Source organism: Podarcis liolepis (assembly GCF_965112155.1).
Source record: "Podarcis liolepis genome assembly, chromosome: 15".
NCBI lineage: Eukaryota > Metazoa > Chordata > Lepidosauria > Squamata > Lacertidae > Podarcis > Podarcis liolepis.
Genome location: NC_139566.1, coordinates 5,343,505 through 5,363,928, shown reverse-complemented (window position 1 = coordinate 5,363,928; position 20,424 = coordinate 5,343,505). Strand labels below are relative to the sequence as shown.

The window sequence follows — 20,424 nt, the reverse complement described above, 5'->3', positions numbered from 1 at the left end:
TTCCTGCTTGGCAGGGGGTTGGACTCGATGGCCCTTGTGGTCTCTTCCAACTCTATGATTCTATGATTCTATGATTCTATGAAATCCAAAATTTTGAAGGACGACCTGAAAAGCATCAGTTGCTGTGAAGGGACAGGATACCCAAATCCTGTCTGTGAAATCACCCCAGGCCTCAAAACTGTCCAGAATTCCTTTTGTCTTCTAAAAATCCAAAACAGCTTTTCTCTGCTCTCCTCTGCTCTATCACAAGATGCTGTGCATAGGCAAAATGCCAGTGTGGTGCAGTGGTTAAAAGCGGTAGTCTCGTAATCTGGGGAACCGGGTTTGCGTCTCCGCTCCTCCACTTGCAGCTGCTGGGTGACCTTGGGCCAGTCACACTTCTCTGAAGTCCCTCAGCCCCACTCACCTCACAGAGTGTTTGTTGTGGGGGAGGAAGGGAAAGGAGAATTTTAGCCCCTTTGAAACTCCTTAAAGGGAGTGAAAGGCGGGATATCAAATCCAAACTCTCCTTCTTCTACTACTACTTTTAAAAGCAAATGAATAGCCTCTGTCAATGCCAAGAATACTCAGGCCTGAGGAACGAATCTTATCTCATTCAGTTGCAACATCTTTGGACATGCTGAACCGCTCTCATTCCCCCTTTCCTGGGAAGGGTCCAAAATAGTCCCAAGACAGCTTTCTGTTCATGCTCAGAGGAACTCAGGGGCAGGACTCTGGAAGAAGGGGGAGGGATCTGGAAGGGTATATATGTTTGTGCACATGACTGTGAACTCGTGCATGCTTTTTGTGAACTATCACACTTGCTCCTTCTACCAGTTCATGGATGGTAGAAATAAAAAGCCTTTTCTCCGAAAGTATTCCTTGAGTGTCTGTTGACTCCCACTTCCCTTTCCCGGGAGCAATATTTTTCCCACCCGAGGGCAAAGCCTCATAAGGCTACAGCTAGACTCTGATTTGGGAAGATATATATATATATATTTATGTGATAGATTTGTTGCCTCAGAGCACCTTAATCTCTCTCAATTGTGCAAAACTTAATTTCCAGCAGGCAGCTGAATCCCTCTTGCAAAATGCAAACACTCTGCAGGTAGCCACAAATAAAAATAAAAAGCGGCGAATGTAAGGTGTAACGTCTTTTGCCTTTTGCTGCTCTCTGTGGCAAACCTGCTGTGACCAGTGCAGAAGCTTTTGAGACATGGAGATCTTATCGCTCTCAAGGACCACAACGGGGCAATTTTGCATTTCGCGGGCTGGGGGAGACTGTGGCTTTTTGCAAGTGCAGGAATTTGAGGTGTGACGATGCCATGGGCCACTTGTGACAAAAAGCGTTTGCTGTGCCTAACTAAAAGCCACTTTTGCTGTGTATTTGTGGCTTCTTGACATCAGATAGCGAAATTATACACGGGGAGGAGGTGGTTCAAGAAATTTCTACCATTCTGAGAAAGTTTTGCACTGAACAAATCACACAAGCGAAGAGAGAGGCTTGTTGACGTGGGGTATTGACATTTCTCGGAAAGGAGCCCTTCCCCAAATCTCTGAATAAAAAGAAACTTTACTCAGAGCCCTCCATACTGAGCTCAGAGCAGCCAAAGCTACACTATTAATAATAATAAAAAAGCAGAAGCTGTTAAAATAATCAAATTAATTGTCGTCAAATCCAGCAATGAACGCAATAGACCCTCCTCCCCTTTCTTCCTTAAGGCGTTTTGTCTTGAATTTAAATTATTGGCCTGCAGACAGAATCTGCTTTAATTTTCAATTTAGCTGCTTTGAGAAATTTGTAAGTGCCAACAGTGTTTCATCAACAAATCCATTAGCTGACAAGAAACAACTTTTGCCCAGAATATTGTTAAACCCAGCGATGCCTCTGAGTTTTGCAAGTGTTTCTTTAAAAAGTGTGTCTTATTTTTTGTTTGGTTTACATGCATATTTTCAGCTTTTGGGTATTGCTTTTTTCTGTAATAAACTTGATTTGCTTCACAGTGTGTCTTCTGTTTGAGTCTGACTCTGCTATTTGCAAAAAACAAACCATTTTTCATTTTCGCGCCTGTTTTGGCTTTGTGTCGGCCATCTTCGCTCCCTCAGTTACCTTAGTCTGTTGCACAAAACATCTTATTTGGTTTTCTCTCTTTACAGGCCATACAAGACAAACAAGTACTTAAAATTATAGATTCCTAATAGGCCAAAACATAATAATCTTTTCAGTTTCAGTTTAATTTGGGCTACGGAGTTTTCAAAGCAACCACAGCAAAAAAGAAAGAAAAAAAGGAAAATCAACTGTGTCTTTTAAAATGAGACATTAGCAATATATTTAGACGTAAACCAAAGAATTTTGACATGGGAGGTTGTTTATTTATTTCCCTCACCAACTTTTGACATTTATTTTTGGTTTCATTAGGAAATGGAGAGTTGTTGGTTTTGTATATTTACTTATCAGTAATACACACACACACACACACATATATATATATATACACACACACGATTTTGATTTTAACTTGCTGTGACCTTGTCCAGAGAACACAGCTGAACATAACAAAATAGCTAGTGAATGCATTAAAACTTAAAAGGTTCTTTAATTCTATCTATAAAGAATATGCAGATGACACAACCTTGATGGCAGAAAGTGAGGAGGAATTGAAGAACCTTTTAATGAGGGTGAAAGAGGAGAGCGCAAAATATGGTCTGAAGCTCAACATCAAAAAAACGAAGATCATGGCCACTGGTCCCATCACCTCCTGGCAAATAGAAGGGGAAGAAATGGAGGCAGTGAGAGATTTTACTTTCTTGGGCTCCATGATCAGTGCAGATGGTGACAGCAGTCACAAAATTAAAAGACGCCTGCTCCTTGGGAGAAAGGCGATGGCAAACCTAGACAGTATCTTAAAAAGCAGAGACATCACCTTGCCAACAAAGGTCCGTATAGTTACAGTTTTTCCAATAGTGATGTATGGAAGTGAGAGCTGGGCCATCAAGAAGGCTGATCGCCAAAGAATGGATGCTTTTGAATTCTGGTGCTGGAGGAGACTCTTGAGAGTCCCATGGACTGCAAGATGATCCAACCTCTCCATTCTGAAGGAGATCAGCCCTGAGTGCTCACTGGAAGGACAGATCCTGAAGCTGAGACTCCAACACCTGGAGAAGAGGAGGTTAAGGGGTTAAGGGGTGATATGATAGCCATGTTCAAATATATAAAAGGATGTCACATAGAGGAGGGAGAAAGGTTGTTTTCTGCTGCTCCAGAGAAGCGGACACGGAGCAATGGATCCAAACTACAAGAAAGAAGATTCCACCTAAACATTAGGAAGAACTTCCTGGCAGTAAGAGCTGTTCGACAGTGGAATTTGCTGCCAAGGAGTGTGGTGGAGTCTCCTACTTTGGAGGTCTTTAAGCAGAGGCTTGACAACCATATGTCAGGAGTGCTCTGATGGTGTTTCCTGCTTGGCAGGGGGTTGGACTCGATGGCCCTTGGGGTCTCTTCCAACTCTATGATTCTATGAATACTTTGGCCACCTCATGGGAAGAGAAGACTCCCTGGAAAAGACCCTGATGTTGGGAAAGATGGAGGGCACAAGGAGAAGGGGACGACAGAGGACGAGATGGTGGGACAGTGTTCTTGAAGAGACCAGCATGAGTTTGACCAAACTGCGGGAGGCAGAGGAAGACAGGAGTGCCTGGCGTGCTCTGGTCCAGGGGGTCACGAAGAGGCGGACGCGACTAAACGACTAAACAACAACAACATAAAGAATATCTATCTAGCTTTAGAGGAGGTCCCCTCTACCCTATTCACACATCTATGGAGCTGAGGGCGGGGCGAGTGGCGCGCCCCGCCCTTTCCCCCACCTCTCACCTGAGGGACTACAATTCCCATGAGGCCTTGCGGGACCGGCCCCCTCCTGATGGGCGTGGCTTCCCCTCCCCGCCGGCTCCCATTGGCCGCCTGTGGCCCCGCCCGGGCTCTCTGCCGGAGCCTCCCTCCCTGCCTGGTTCCTGCTGCCTCCGGCGCTGCTTCTCGGGGCGATGGGGGCGGCGGTGTTCTTCGGCTGCACCTTCATCGCCTTCGGGCCGGCCTTGGCCCTCTGCCTGCTCACCGTGGCCGGGGACCCCCTGCGCGTCATCATCCTGGTGGCTGGGTCAGCAGGGGGCTGGTTTTTTGGGGGGCGGAGGGGGCTGCTGGGGGGGAATCCTCTCTTCTTTTTGGGGGGAGGAAAGTGGGTCCCGGTTGGGGGAGGGTGACGTGGAGAGAGGGCTCCGGGGCATGTGCAGAAAGACCTTCCGTGCTAGGTCTCTGCCTAGCAAAGAGAGGAAGGTTATGATTGAACGGTAAATTGCAAAACAAAAAACAGAAAAAAACAGGATTATTCCCACATTTCCTGTTTGCAGGCAGAGAGATCATAGCCTTGTTTTGTTCACGTGTTTTTTTTGTTCTTGGGGAGGGGAGAAGGCTCTGGCCCCAGCCTCTTGGTTTGGGGGGAAGGGGGCTGCTGGGGGGGAAATCCCCTCTTCCTCTTCTTTCTGGGGGGCGGAAAGTGTGTCCCGGTTGGGGGAGGGTGACGTGGAGAGGGCGCTCCGGAGCATGTGCAGAAAGACCTTCCGTGGTAGGTCTCTGCCTAGCTAGCAAAGAGAGGAAGGTTATGATTGAACGATAAATTGCAAAACAAAACACAGGATTATTCCCACATTTCCTGTTTGCAGGCAGAGAGATCATAGCCTTGTTTTGTTCACGTGTTTTTTTTGTTCTTGTGGAGGGGAGAAGGCTCTGGCCCCAGCCTCTCAAAGAGAAGGGGGGGGGGCTTTCCATAGAATCATAGAATGTAGAATGAAAGGACCCCCTCAATGCAGGAATCTCAACTAAAGCATCCACGAAAGGTGACCACCCAACCTCTGCTATAAAACCTGCAAGGAAAAGAGGTCGCCGCTTCTTCCTGTCGGAAAGTTCTTCCTGATGTTTAGCTGGAATCGCTTGATTGCAAAATTACGAGGCCCACCTTTTCCTTTTAAGGCAGAGATTGTAGTCTTGCTCACAGATTCTGGTGGAGGGGAAAGAGGAATCTGGGGCATGTGCAAAGCACTTCCTTTGCAGGCTCCGGGCAAGAAGGGGGCAGGGAATTAATGACAGATTGCAAAATTGTTACTCCCACTTTCTTTCATTTTAAATCGGAGATCACAGTGTTTTGCTTGGTTTTGTTTTGTTCATACAAGGTGCAAACTTCCACCCATTTCTATGGGTGGAGTAAGCTCAGTTTGAGTAGACCTGTAGAGGGTTGTGGGGCCTGGAGTGGGGGAGGGGGCAAGAGCCCCTCTGGGGGCAATAGGGCTGGTGGGTGGAGGTCTCCTCTTTTTTCTAGGGTCAGGGGAGGGTCTTCTTGAGGTTATGTGGGTGATATGGAAACACACTTATGAAGGTGGGGGTGGGGAGGGGAGCTCCATGCACAGACCCCCCCCCCCTCCTTTGAAGGTCCCAGTGTAACAACAAGAGGGTTGCGAAACTATTATCTCACCTTTCCATTTTAAGGCAGCTTAATTATATTTGGGTTTTTCATTTATGTTTGCTTAGGTAGCCAGCTCTATATCCATACTTTTACCGGGGAGTAAATCCCATTGTAATCTGTGTCATTTTAGTTCTTGAGGATTATTTATTTATTTGCACATAACCGCGCAACGATGTGAAATCGCTTAAGCGGCTTACATAGAAAGGCGATTCTCGAAATTGCTTTGATATGCTATCATAGGAAGCAACTCATAAATAATAATAATAAAAATAATAAATTTTATTTATATCCCGCCCTCCCCAGCCAAAGCCGGGCTCAGGGCGGCTAACAACAATCAAATAATCAAACAATCAAATAATCTAACATTCTAAAACATTTCATTATAACAATTAATTAAAATCAAATTAATGGCAACCGTTAAGCAAAGTTCTGTGCAGGTTGCCGGAGGAGGGAGTCAGGCTGCGCCCTGACCAAAGCCCTGGTGGAACAACTCTGTCTTGCAGGCCTTGCGGAAAGATGTCAGGTCCCGCAGGTCCCTGGTCTCTTGTGACGGAGTGTTCCACCAAATTGGAGCCACAGCCGAGAAGGCCCTGGCTCTAGTTGAGGCCAGCCTAACCTCTCTGAGGCCTGGGACCTTCAGGATGTTTTTATTTGCAGACCGTAGGTTCCTCTGTGGGGCATACCAGGAGAGGCGGTCCCGTAGGTACGAGGGTCCTAGGCCGTATAGGGCTTTAAAGGTTAAAACCAGCACCTTAAACCTGATCCTGTACTCCACCGGGAGCCAGTGCAGTTGGTATAGTACCGGATGAATGTGATCTCGCAGCGAAGACCCCATAAGGAGTCTCGCCGCGGCATTCTGCACCCGCTGGAGTTTCTGGGTCAGTCTCAAGGGCAATGGAGACTGGAAATAAATAAACAATCCTTTTTAAAAAGAGAAGAAAAACATATTTCTCTCTCCCTCTTATTATAACCAACAACACAGTGCAAAGTGGGTGGGCATAAACTGGACCATTTGCAGTTTATTGGCCAATTCTGCCCACCTGTGTGCCCCCTCCCACCAAGACATTAACTAACTTTTCAGGCACTTCCTCTTGCTTTCTCCCTGATAAAGTATCCGGTTTAAAATACTGTACTATCTTAGCATCAGTGCTGCTACCCCAGCATGGAAATAATCATCTTTTTAAAAAAAAAACCAGAAACCATTTTTTGCGGTTTTTCTAAGGAACTTGTCAGTCTTAAGAGCTCCTGGAAGTCACACAGCCTTCTCTGGGTCCTCTTCCCTTAAAACCCATATTTTAGGACCAGTGGGATTTAAACAGAGTCAGACCCTTGGATCCATCTAGCTCAGTATTGTCCACTCGGACTGGCAGCAGCTCTTTGGGGTTTCAGGCAGTGGGACATTCCCAGCCTGACCTGAAGATTTTGAGGATTGCACTCTGGGATCTCCTGCGTGCAAAGTACTGTATTTTTTGCTCTATAGGACTCACTTTTTCCCTCCTAAAAAGTAAGGGGAAATGTGTGTGCGTCTTATGGAGCGAATGCAGGCTGCGCAGCTATCCCAGAAGCCAGAACAGCAAGAGGGATTGCTGCTTTCACTGCGCAGAGATCCCTCTTGCTGTTCTGGCTTCTGAGATTCAGAATATATTTTTTCTTGTTTTCCTCCTCCAAAAACTAGGTGCGTCTTGTGGTCTGGTGCGCCTTATAGAGCGAAAAATACGGTATGTGCTCTTATCACTGAGCTGCAGCCTTGTCCTCATGATTCCAAATAAAGGGATTGATTTACTGCTTTGTCAATGATGTTGCAGATTTAACCCCAGACTTTCTGCGTCAAGGCAGGTTCCCTACTGCTGGGCCAGGTCCTGTTGGCTGTGATTTTTTTTTTTTTTTTGCAGAAGTTACCGTATTTTTCGCCCTATACGACGCACTTTTTCCCCTCCAAAAATGAAGGGGAAATGTGTGTGCATCCTGTGGGGCGAATGCAGGCTTTCCCGGGCTTCCTGCAGCTCTGCGCCACCCTCCCGATCCCGGCACAAAGCCACGTGGGGCTCCGGAGGGTGACGCGGAGCTGCCTGCATTCCGAAGCCTGGTGCGCGCTGAAGAGCGCCCCCCGGCTTCGCGCACCTCTCCGCAAGCCTGGGGAGACCGGCGCGGCTCCCTAGGCTTGCAGATAGCAGGCTGTTCTGGGGTCGGGGGAAGCTCGGGCTTCCCCCGCGCCTGCCCCATGCCTGGGGAGGGGGGAAAATTTTCTTTATTCCCCCCCCCAAAAAAATAGGTGCGTCCTATGGGGCGAAAAATACGGTACAATCCATGTCCTTGTTTATTATTGCCTCCAGAGTGTAGGAAGCCTGGTCCGGAGCACATTTTGCTGGTGACGACGTGCTAGGCTCTGTTACAGATGGCGGGAGCTTGCTATGTTGAGTTTTGGAGATGTATTGAAAGCAAGCAAGGTGGGGTCGATGCCTTCCTCTTCCTTGCATTCGAAGCCTGTACTTGTAAAATGCGCCTGCAGCATTTATTCCCACTGAGAAAATCACAGCCCCAACGGTGCCAAAACGTCCCTTTGGAAACTGTGAGAAAGCACCTTTGGTTGACAAAAGGGGGCATTGTGTGTCTCCTCTGCAAATCTAGATTTTCCAGTTCTGCTGTTTATTTACAACAACAAAAACACACCCCAAAGCCTGCATTGCATTCCTTCCTTCCTTCCTGCAATGGAGCACATGACAAAGGTTTGCATCTGACCAAACTTCCCTTAGATAGCTCAGAGGAGAGAAGTTAGATACATCATCGGCGCATGACAGCCTTAAAGAATTTTTCTCCTTCCAATAAAGTACAGCAGAAAAATTGTCCAAATATAAACAGTTCACTTATTAAACCTCACAATAATGTCATAATTATCTGTCTTATGTATTTCTAATCATAGTATAAACCAAATCAGTAATTTTGGATATGATTGTAAAAACTACTCTGAAAATTTATTATTCAAAAAATGAAAACTTCGTCTGGTTGTAAATGTTAAGATTATACCAGCAAGAATGAGTCTTTCTGAAAAGAAAAAAAAAGATTTAAATCAAGTCTTACTGACTAGTGATTTAAATTGTGATTTAATTTGATTTGATTTTAAATCAAATCCACCCTGATTTAAATAACCGGGATAAGGCTTGACAGGGTGGGGGTTTCTGGCAAGTGGTACAGGCATGGAAGAGGGGCTGTTCAACTCGGCTGTTGTCAGCCTGAGGCCTTGCAGCTGTTTTGAACTACAACTCCCATCAGCCCCAGCGGTAGTCTGGAACATCTGGAGGGACCCAAATTTTGATGCCTGTTGGCCTTAGCTTCTTCCCGTGAAGCAGAAAAAATTCTGCGTAGTAGCTCATGATTTAAACAGGTTGCAGAAAGTGGGTTATCCTGGTGTGAATCTCTTGTCCCCAAGTTCAGAGTAAAGTGGTACCTTGGCTCTCAAACGCCAAAAACCCGAAAGTAAGTGTTCCGGTTTTTGAACATTTTTCAGAAGCCGAACATCTGATGCAGCTGTTGGTTATTGTTTCCAGGGCACCTGCACCAATCAGAAGCTGCGCCTTGGTTTTTGAACATTTTGGAAGTCTAACAGACATTTCCGGAACTGATTAAGTTTGGCGCTTTTGTTTTTGCTATTTATTTATTTATTTAGAGGCTTTTTTGGTTAATTTGTTTTTGTTTTTGTGTGGAACCCAGTTCAGCTACTGATTGATTGATTGATTGATTGTGTGACTGTGGAAATGGATAAAAGCCCCCCAAACCAAACAATGACTATCATCAGTGAATGCAGTTAAGAAAAAAAGTTAAATTTAATTTTTATCACCTGCAATACTGTCTTATTTATTTTATAGTACGGTACATTGATTATTCCTTTCATTTTATGGGTCAGTGGTCTCGTTAGATAGTAAAATTCATGTTAAATTGCTGTTTTAGGGGTTGTTTTTAAAAGTCTGGAACGGATTAATCCGTTTTGCATTGCTTTCTATGGGAAAGCGTGCCTTGGTTTTGGAACGCTTTGGTTTTGGAACGGACTTCCGGAATGGATTAAGTTTGAGAACCAAGGTACCACTGTGTGTGCACACCTGTTGGTAACGGTTAATGTCCTTTTATTCCTCTCGCTGTCTATCCAGGGCCTTTTTCTGGCTGGTCTCCCTGCTCCTCGCCTCTTTGATCTGGTTTATTTCGGTGCACCTGAGCGACCGGGAAGATGGGCGTCTCCAGTACGGCCTTTTGATCTTCGGGGCGGCTGTCTCGGTCTTGCTCCAGGAAGCCTTCCGCTTCGCGTACTTCAAGCTCCTCAAGTAAGAGTGCCTTGCTAAGCTGTGGCAAATATTCCCACTTCTGTGCCAATTTTTATTTTTTAGATTTTTATTTATACTTTTCAAATTTATGCATTCCATTAGTTTTACAATCAATTTAACGTTTCGAAATTTGACTTCCTTCTCCCTCTTTCTGTGGTCCATTTTTATAATGGTCTTTTTAATGATAAATTTAATGCGGCGTCCTTTTTTTTAAAAAAAGAAACCACTCAAAGGTTTTTTATTGCAATCAAGTGGTGTGTATAAACCTTGTTGAATAAATAAAAGTAAATTGATCCATCCATCTCCTTTATATACACACAAAGGATACAATAAATCAAAACATAAAACTGGAGTCTGTTCATAAAAGGAGATACTGTGAGATAAAACTAATAAACAAATGGAAAACAATTGTTCACTGAAATTTCCTAAATACAGTGGTGCCCCGCAAGACGAATGCCTCGCAAGACGGAAAACTCGCTAGACGAAAGAGTTTTCCGTTTTGGAGGTGCTTCGCAAAACGAATTTCCTATGGGCTTGCTTCGCAAGACGAAAATGTCTTGCGAGTTCCTGCGGGGTTTTTTCCCTCCCCCCCTTTTTCTAAGCCGCTAAGCCGCTTATCAGCTGATCCGATAAGCAGATAAGCTGTTAAAAGCTGCTAATAGCGCTAATCCGCTAATCCGTCAATGGGCTTGCTTCGCAAGATGAAAAAACCGCTAGACGAGAATCACAGAACGGATTCTTTTCGTCTTGCGAGGCACCACTGTAAAAGATGGCAGGGGGAAATGCAGCAGTGCATCGCAAATAAAATCGAGTATGGTTCAAAAGAAAAACAAAATTAAAGAGTCGGAACCTAGGAGCTCTTGGGTAAACATGGAAGTTTTTAAAGAGCAGTCGGGGATTATTTAGTTGTGATTCCTGCATCGCCAGACTGCCCAACCCTTGATGCCTCTTCCAACACTATGCTACAAAAATCTCGTGACTGTCTCTGCCTCACAAACCGCCGACCAATTTCCTGCTTTCTTTTTGCATCCTTCCCTCAGGAAAGCTGACGAGGGGCTGGTGACCATCAGCGAAGACGGCCGGTCTCCCATCTCGATCAAGCAGATGGCATACGGTGAGCGAATTGCTGACTGTTCCCTTTCCTGCGTGTCTGTCTCCCTACGTGCGTCACAACGGTCGCTGAAACAGTTCCTCCTTGTAGAATCCAGATGTCCTTTTCTGGCCTTAAAAAGCAGCCGCCTGTAACCGACAAAGCTAAAGCAGAAGCCCTTCACACTTCAGAATCCGGTTTCCTTTAAAGCTCCATTTTCAAAGCGCCCCCTCCCAAGTGAAATACAGTGGTACCTCAGGTTACATACGCTTCAGGTTACAGACTCCGCTAACCCAGAAATGGTGCTTCAGGTTAAGAACTTTGCTTCAGGATGAGAGCAGAAATCGTGCTCCGGCGGCGCAGCAGCAGCAGCAGGAGGCCCCATTAGCTAAAGGGTGCTTCAGGTTAAGAACGGACCTCCGGAACGAATTACAGTGGTACCTCGGGTTACATACGCTTCAGGTTACACACTCCGCTAACCCAGAAATAGTGCTTCAGGTTAAGAACTTTGCTTCAGGATAAGAACAGAAACCGGGCTCCAACGGCACGGCAGCAGCAGGAGACCCCCATTAGCTAAAGTGGTGCTTCAGATTAAAAAAAGTTTCAGGTTAAGAACAGACCTCCGGAACGAATTAAGTACTTAACCCGAGGTACCACTGTAAGTATTTAACCCGAGGTACCAATGGAACAACTTTGCTGACTTTTTCAGACCTCTTGAGTTCCCCTTCCCCTGTGTGTGCAAATTCCATTATAAACTGATCTCACAATGGAGGCTGCTAGTTTGGAGAGTGATGTCCTGTACGATGAGGCGCGGCATAGCAATAAACGTTCTCAGAGTGCTGTGAAATGGGTTTGTCCTTTGTACTCTCTTCCGCAGTGTCAGGCCTCTCCTTTGGAATCATCAGCGGGGTCTTCTCCGTCATCAACATCCTTGCGGACTCCATTGGGCCAGGCACCGTGGGAATCCATGGGGATTCGCCCCATTACTTCATCACTTCAGGTATTACACACCTGTAAGGTTATATCATATTACAAAATCTGGGAGTAAGAAATGCTGGAGGAAATGTGGAGTGATGGGAACGTACAGTCATATGTGGTGGGATTGTCCGTTAGTTAATGAATTCCGGAAACAGATTGGTATAGAAATATCGGGAATTGTGGGTAGGAAGGTGGAAATATCTAAATTAATGGTTCTTATTAGCCTGAGTGGTAAAATTGATAGTAACTGCAGCCAGACAGGTTATAGCGAGTAACTGGAAAAATGCAGAAGAGCTAGGGCTGAACCAATGGAGGTAAAAATTGAAAAAATATTATAATCTTAGAATATCTAACTGTGAAGATACATAAAATGAAAGGGTTTAAGGTCAGTGAGAAGAAGGAGAATTGGTTTGAGAAGATATTGAACGATTTGGGCAGGTTTGAACTAATTGGGCAATTAAAATGTTAAAAATTAGATAAACCTTGTGGAGAGAGGAGTGTTAAGGTATATAGAGTTGTACGTATAGTTGATTTGAATATGTTATCATTGATTATGTATACCCAACGTGTCAGCCACCTGGGGGGTTTCATTGTTTGTTTTCACTGTTTGTGTTTTGGTTGTTGGTAAAATAAAAATAAAAAAATCACTTCAGGTGACTTTCGGGGACATAGGAAGGCCATCGACACCGAGACAGACCTCTGGGGTCCATCTAAGTTCTCAGTGTTCCCTATGGGTGGGGAAAACCTTTGGCCCTCTAGAATCCTAAAGGAGAACATGTAGAATGGTCTCAGCCCTTATATACCTGACAGACACCTGCACTCCCCAGGTGAGGATAGCCAGCTTATCAGGAGGCCCATTCCATACAATAGAGCAGACATCCCCAAACTCGGCCCTCCAGATGTTTTGGGACTACAATTCCCATCATCCCTGACCACTGGTCCTGTTCGCTAAGGATGATGGGAATTGTAGTCCCAAAACATCTGGAGGGCCAGGTTTGGGGGTGCTTGCAATAGAGAAACAAGGCCTTCAAGGTTGTGGCGTCTCTCATTTGGAATTCTGACATGCTAAATATTGGAGAGGTGCCGTCTCTGTTGAGTTTTCTGTTTTATAATTTAAAATATTCATTTAAACAACCTTAAAAAATCAATGACTTCTTCTCTTTCCATGGTTCATTTTGCATAACATAAATCCCTGCATATTTTATATAAACTAAACCATTCAGTAATCCATTATTGCACCCATCAAAGCTTATTTACACTGTCGAATTTATCTTAATGCTGCCAGCGTTTTCAAATGTACACAATTCCCACCCCCCCACCCCCGTATTTAATAAACGCTTTCCAATCTTCTTTAAACATACGTTCTTCTTGTTCTCTTATTCTATAAGATAGGTCTGCAAGCCACGCATACTGTATCCTGTCAGTTTAAGTTGCCATTCTTCTTTGCTTGGGACCTCGCTCGTTTTCCATTTTTGGGCTAACAAAACTTGGGCCGCAGTAGTAGTAGCTTACATAAATAACCTTTTTTTGTCCAGAAGAGATCTTGCCTAGTCTTCAGTGTGTAGTGGGATTGATTTTAAGAAGTCTGATCACTCCTGCCTTTGGGAGGAAGGATATATGTTTAACAAGAGATAAAATAAAACACGCATCCATCATCTCTGAATGTTGGCTAATGGGAGTTGCTGTCTAAAATTATCAGGATAGCCAAACTTTCCCCTGCCCTGCTCCACACTGACTAATAAAGGCTCTCCGGTAATGGGACAATTGCAGCCCTACGTGGGCTGCTGGCCACTTGACAGTCCAAAAAAGATTGTCAAATGCTTCTCTAAACTGGCACTGTCTACATGGAACAGACTGCCAAACCACCGATTTTGAGAAACAGCGTAAATCGTACTCGCCGCAATATGGCTTGACCATTCTCCCGCCCTCCTCCTTCCAGCCTTCCTCACGATGGCGCTGGTTTTCCTACACACGTTCTGGGGCACGATCTTCTTCGACGCCTGCGAGAAGGGCCGCTACTGGACTCTGGCGTTGGTGGTCATCAGTCACCTGGTCACGTCTGGCTTGGTGAGTAGAATGACCCGTGTTACATCGGAACATCAGGAGCGCACTGTTGGATCTGGCCCCAGTCTATTCCAGCATCCCGTTCTCGCAGTGGCTGAATGCCTCCAAGAGCCTAGGATTTCAGATAGACTGCCCCTGGAGCTGGAGGTTCCATAAGAAAGTCAGAAGAGCCCTCTAGCTGGGTGAGGTTAGTGGCTTATCTAATCCAGAATCCTGTTCTCACGGTGGCTGAGCAGACGCCCGAAAGGGAAACTTGCAGAGAAGACAGGGATGCAGGAACACTCCTGCAGATTTCTACACGCAGCGCGTGGGTTAAACTACGGAACTCCCTCCCGCAAGAAGAAGAAGAGTTTGGACTTGATATCCTGCCTTTCACTCCCCTTAAGGAGTCTCAAGGAATGCGGGTGGCACGTGAAACCACAGAGCCTAGGGCTTGCCGATCAGAAGGTCGGTGGTTCAAATCCCCGTGACGGGGTGAGCTCCCGTTGCTTGGTTCCTGCTCCCTCGCTTTACTGGCCGAGGGAGCCAGCGTACAGCTTCCGGGTCATGTGGCCAGCATGACTAAGCCGCTTCTGGCGAACCAGAGCAGTGCACGGAAGCGCCGTTTTACCTTCCCACCGGAGCGGTACCTATTTATCTACTTGCACTTTGACGTGCTTTCGAACTCCTGGGTTGGCAGGAGCAGGGACCGAGCAACGGGAGCTCACCCCGTCGTGGGGATTCAAACCGCTGACCTTCGGATCGGCAAGCCCTAGGCTCTGTGGTTTAACCCACAGCGCCACCCGCATCCCGACTGAGCTAGATGGGCCCAAAGGTTTAGAGAATAGCTTCTCTCTCTCTCTCTTTCGTAACCTTAGAACTTGGGAATATCCAATGAAGTTGAACACTGGAAGGTTCAGAACAGATAAAGTACTTCTTCACGCAGTGCATAGACTATGGAACTCGCTCCCACAAGAGGCAGTGATGTCCACTAAGTTGGGTGGCTTTACAGAAGGGTTGGACAAATTCATAGAGTGAAGCTATCAGGGGCCACGAGGCACAACGCTTACGTTCTACCTCCACGGCCGGAGGCGGCGATGTCTCTGAATTCCAATTGCTGGAAACTGCAGCAGGGGAGAGATTCTCATTGTGCCCGAATTCTGTTTGTGGGTTTCCCACAGGCATTGGGTGAGAGCACGATGCTAGACAAGATGGGCTTGATCCTGCAGGCCACTTACTTTGTTTTTATGCTGTCCATTTATCCTGTTGTTTATTGGTGGGGTGGGGATTTCTCCATTTAATAGTGAATATTGAATTCACACAGGTACGTGAATAGTTTTATTCCTGCGCCCCTTTTAAAAATCTTCTGGTGTTAAAGGTCTCAAACGACGTGTGATCCCGGCTTAGTTACAACCACCCCTCTCCCCAGATTTCCAAAGGCTTTCCTGTGCGCTTTTCCTGGTGTTGCAAAGGAAAGTGAGGCCTTCTAGCAGGACTCTTGGTTTGTTTTCCTCGCACCCCCTACCTGCTCCGCTCTTCTCCTTAGCAGTGTAGGAGGAGGAGAGGCTGGTGGGAGGACGTTAAATGCGAGATTTGCAGTCACATGAAAACCATCTGGCCTTCGAGAACAGCAGGGAATTATCCCCTAAGCCACATCGGTCAGCCGCAGTTGCCGTGGAGACGAGCCTGGGCTGCCTGCTTTGAAGAGGTTTATGGGATGTGGAAGGGATTGGCAGCAACCGCAAGGAGAGGATACAGGATCAGATCATACAGCTGGAAGGGCCCTCCCTAGGTCATCCAGCCAACCCCTTGCAATGCAGGAACCACAGCTAAAGACTGGATTTGGAGCTCCATTTGGTACATAGGCTGAGACCCTACCTGCCCGCGGACTGTCTCTCCAGAGTGGTGCATGCTCTAGTTATCTCCTGCTTGGACTACTGCAATGCGCTCTACGTGGGGCTACCTTTGAAGGTGTCCCGGAAACTGCAATTAATCCAGAATGTGGCAGGTAGACTGGTGACTGGGAGCGGCCGCCGGGACCACATAACACCGGTCCTGAGAGATCTGCATTGGCTCCCAGTACGTTTCCGAGCACAATTCAAAGTGTTGGTGCTGACCTTTAAAGCCCTAAACGGCCTCAGCCCAGTATACCTGAATGAGCATCTTCACCCCCATCATTCTGCCCGGACGCTGAGGTCCAGTGCTGAGGGCCTTCTGGCGGTTCCCTCGCTGCGAGAAGCCAAGTTATAGGGAACCAGACAGAGGGCCTTCTTGGTGGTGGCACCCGCCCTGTGGAACGCCCTCCCATCAGATGTCAAAGAGATAAACAACTACCTGACATTTAGAAGACGTCTGAAGGCAGCCCTGTTTAGGGAAGCTTTTAATGTTTAATAGACTGTTGTATTTTAATATTCTGTTGGGAGCCGCCCAGAGCGGCTGGGGAAAGCCAGCCAGATGGGCGGGGTATAAATAATAATATATTATTATTATTATTATTATTATTATTATTATTATTATTATTATATATGAAGCAGATTTATTGTGGTCTGAAATCCTTTGTTCTGAAATCCTCTCTTTTTCTCCCGTCTCCACAGACGTTTCTAAACCCTTGCTACGAAGCCAGTCTCATCCCCATCTTCATCATCACCTTCTCCATGGGGGTCTGGGCCTTCTTCACCGCCGGAGGTTCCCTGAGGAGCATCGTCACCTGCCTGTCATGTGAGGGTGACACTTCTGTGTGGGAGAGGAACGGGTGCAGGGCAATAGCTAAAACAGACCACCACCCCCAGTCCACCTAGGTTTATACAGGCATGGGTAGGATCAGAAACAGCTTGCTTGACCTAAGCAAATACCGTATTTTTCGCTCTATAGGACGCACTTTCCCCCCTCTAAAAATTAAGGGGAAATGTGTGTGCGTCCTATGGAGCGAATGCAGGCTCCCTGGCTTCAGCGATAGCAACACGAAGCCTCTGAAGCGCAGAGGGAGCGCGCGCTCCAGAGGCTATGTGTTGCTTTTGCTGAAGCCTGGAGAGCGAGAGGGGCTTTAGGGATAACCGCCTGAAGCCTCCGGAGCACAGTGGGAACTCACGCTGCACTCTGAAGGCTTCGGGTTCCTTTTTCTGAAGCCGGGAGAGCCAGACTCTCCTGGCTTCAGCAGAGAGGGAGAGCTGCGCAGCGCCCCTTCAGCAAAGCGGGAGGAGAAATGGAAGGGGCTCCATTTCTCCTGCCGCTTCACTGAAGGTGCGCTGAGCAGAGAGGGGGATTTTTTTTTTCTTGTTCTCCCCTTCTAAAACAAGGTGCGTCCTATGGTCAGGTGCGTCCTATAGAGCGAAAACTGCGGTAGCTTTAGTTTAAAAAAAATTTTAAAACCCAAGTTTCTAGTCCATATGTCTGCAGGGATTTCAAGTGTTTGAGCCTTGTTGGTTTAGAGAAAAAGGCAGGCGAGAGGTGACGTGATAGAGGAGTCTTATCAAATTCTGCATAGCATGGAGAAACAGCAGAGAGAAATGTTTTCCTCCCTCTCTCATAACATTGGAACTCATGGGCTTTGGAGTTTTCAGGACAGATAAAAGGAGTTCTTCTCCACACAGCGCGGAGTTAAACTTGGGAACTCGGTCCTGCAGGAGACCGAGCGATGGTTCCCAGAGTGGTTTAACAGCCGGTTCCTTCTTTCCAGGGAATTCTGGGAGTTGTTTCTCTGGTGGGAACAGAGGGTCTCCTCCTAGCAAATCTCAGCACCCTTAAAAATCTACAGTTCCCAGTGGTTATGTAAGCTTTCAGAATATTTAGAATTAGCCAAATCGACAGGCATAATAAGAAAAAAACCAAAAAGCGAAGTAAAAAAAGTGCCTAAATGAATACCTTAAAAGCCAAGGTTCGAGGGCAGAAATCTGTCTGAGTCTGGAATAACCTTGTGAAGTGAAAGGATAAGAAAGAGGGATTTATATCTAGATGTTAGGATAGAGATGATCAGGAAGACAGGAAGACGCAATGAGAGGTAAAGGAGGTGCTGAGGGACTGGTGGAAGTCAATGTTTGTTTTTCTTTTTAGTGTTTTTATTATTAACTTGTAAGATATGGATTTGTGGTTTTTTTGTTTTTTGAATGTTGGTTTTTGTGTTTTGTGTATTGTTATTTTTCAATATTCTTTGTGTTGTTGTGTGGAAAATACTAATAAAATTTATATATATATATATATATATATATATATATATATATATATATATTAAAAGAGAGAAATATTCTGAAACAAGAATATATATATATATATATATATATGTTTTCGTAGATTTTCACGGGTACAGGAATGCAGGTTTTGGTGTCCTCGGGTGTCTTCCCGTGTAAAAGTTGGGGTGTCTAGGCGACGTTTCGACGAGGTCTCACTCGTCATCTTCAGGCTGGTGCTTTCGGCTTCTTGTTACTGGAACAGAGCTCTGTTCCAGTAACAAGAAGCCGAAAGCACCAGCCTGAAGATGACGAGTGAGACCTCGTCGAAACGTCGCCTAGACACCCCAACTTTTACACGGGAAGACACCCGAGGACACCAAAACCTGCATATATATATATATATATATATATATATATATATATAATCTACAGTTCCCAGGATCCTTTGGGGGGAAGCCATGTCTGCCTAAATTGATCCAGTTTAAAGTGCCTTAAGATAGGGCCAGAGTCTTACTAGCAGACAACTGGCCAAAGATTGCCCAACTGGCAGCAGCGACCACCCAGACAACGTGGTTTAGATGGAGTCTAGCCAGTGGTTGCCTCTATACATCTCTCTTTCTCTGTACTGACGCAGCCCCCTTTTCTTCCAGGCCGGCGGAAGGAAGCTGACCAAGTTATGGTCTACTCTGCGCTGCAGCTTCCTGTGGAGGACTGAGCCCACCCTTTTTCAGCATCCTGGATCTGAGGATGCTCCTGAGGACCACCCAAGTGCCCTTCCGTTGGCTGCAGCCTCTGCCAATCAAATCCACGCCCTCTCTCTTCCCTCCCCCCTCTGCCTGGCACAAGTCCAGAGTCGACTCTCCAAGCCCAAGGGATGATTCCTTTGGCCCGAACTGACAGCTCTGATGGCAGGGTGATAACTACTCCCAAGAAGAGCTCATTACATATTCCACGTGCTTGGGAATTCAGTATTCCATATGGTTGGAAATTCAATATTCCATGTGGTTGGTTTCCCTACCGTCCCTCCAGTGTGTGTAAGGAGGTATATTTTCTTGACTGATCTGCAAGAGGGAGAACGTCGGCTAATCTCTTAAGCATTTTCATCTTTTCGGTAGAGGCAAACAAGGCCACGTAATTTGTCCTCCGATGTTTTCTTGGGACACACAATTTTTTGGAGCCAAAATGAGCCCCTTCCCCCTCTTCTTCAACGTCGGGGAGCTCAGGATATACAACCAGTTCTCTTTCTGGGATGTGTGATGTTGACGTAAAAGTGGTGCGAAGTTAGTTGTGCCTAGGCTAGGCGCCCGTTACTCCTGGTCGGCAACTTTGGCCAGAGGGCCAAGAGAGGAGAGCAGGCCTGATTGACCACAATCCACCCTCCTCGAATGAAGCAATTCCCATCAGCATCGTAATAGCAACTGGAAGCTGGTCGGAACTGTTCAAGAAGGCCCGGATTTGGCCCTGCTGCCGTGAGTCGCCGATCCTGCTCTAAGCTGCAAAGAGAGCACGATCCCCTCAAGTGATCAGGTTACTCTAGATCAGTCTTGCTCATGGCAGTGAGGGTCGGTCACCTACTTTTTGCTGTTAAAACTCCCAAACCGGAATGATCCCTTGTTCTGAAAGAATCCTTCCTCTGTGTGCAATTGATTTTGTTTTACTATCGTACTTTTTCAAGGACAAAAACTGAACTGAAGTTTCTTTTTTTTCCTTCGAGAGGACAGAAGAGGTGGTGCATGAAAAGCCTTTGGACTGAAACGCCTTCCTGTTGTCCTCGATGTGTTGAAACACTGGAGCCCTGGATTTTTAATATATGTGTGTCTGAATGCGCAAGGGCAGCCCTAAGTTGTTGGGGGCTCCCAGCATTCCCTTGCTCCTTGGCCATCTTGGCAGGGGCTGAAGGGAGCTGGACTCCCAGCAATATCTGGTGGGCCACAGGTGGACTGACTCCCTCAATGCTAGCTGCGGTCAAGCCCAAGGACCACGAAAGATAGCAGGCCCCTTAGACGATGAAAGCGGCCTTCATGGGATATTTGAGGAAGGGAAGAAAAAGGTTTAGGTCCAGTTGAGTGTGTACGGTTGCCATATTTCAAAAAGTTAAAATCCGAACAATAAAGTTGTGGATCTATCTATCTTTCTTTCATTACAAAAAACTTTTCTTTTCTTATGCTTTTTATTGAGATTTAAGAACACCAACCAACAAAAACATCAAATCTTATTACATATATCCTACTTTATGCTCCATAGAGCTGTTGACTTCCGTCCTTCCCTTCCCCAAGTTTTCTTATTCCAATCTATAATTCACAGTTTCATTGGTTAAAAATTACACCGTGACATAAGATTTA

At 46.1% G+C, this 20,424-nt stretch overlaps 2 protein-coding genes across 2 annotated transcripts in view; one reads left to right on the top strand and one right to left on the bottom strand.

The window, feature by feature from the left end:
- Positions 1-20,424, bottom strand: part of LOC310694277 (uncharacterized protein) — a 160,976-nt gene that overhangs the window by 48,536 nt on the left and 92,016 nt on the right. The gene's annotated exons all lie outside the window — the stretch shown is intronic.
- On the top strand, positions 3,959-20,209 carry APH1A (aph-1 homolog A, gamma-secretase subunit). Its single transcript, XM_083477371.1, has 7 exons — positions 3,959-4,133; positions 9,635-9,805; positions 10,846-10,919; positions 11,773-11,895; positions 13,813-13,940; positions 16,511-16,634; positions 18,733-20,209. The coding sequence occupies exons 1-7, from the start codon at positions 4,021-4,023 to the stop codon at positions 18,795-18,797; spliced, it is 798 nt and encodes a 265-aa protein (XP_083333497.1). The 5' UTR covers positions 3,959-4,020; the 3' UTR covers positions 18,798-20,209.

What these genes read in the sequence shown, in the direction of transcription:
- APH1A (XM_083477371.1), top strand. Translation starts at nt 4,021, where the DNA reads ATGGGGGCGGCGGTGTTCTTCGGCTGCACCTTCATCGCCTTCGGGCCG. An exon ending in GATCAAGCAGATGGCATACG is followed by an intron (nt 10,920 to 11,772) that starts GTGAGCGAATTG and finishes TCTCTTCCGCAG; the next exon opens with TGTCAGGCCTCTCCTTTGGA. An exon ending in ACCTGGTCACGTCTGGCTTG is followed by an intron (nt 13,941 to 16,510) that starts GTGAGTAGAATG and finishes CCGTCTCCACAG; the next exon opens with ACGTTTCTAAACCCTTGCTA.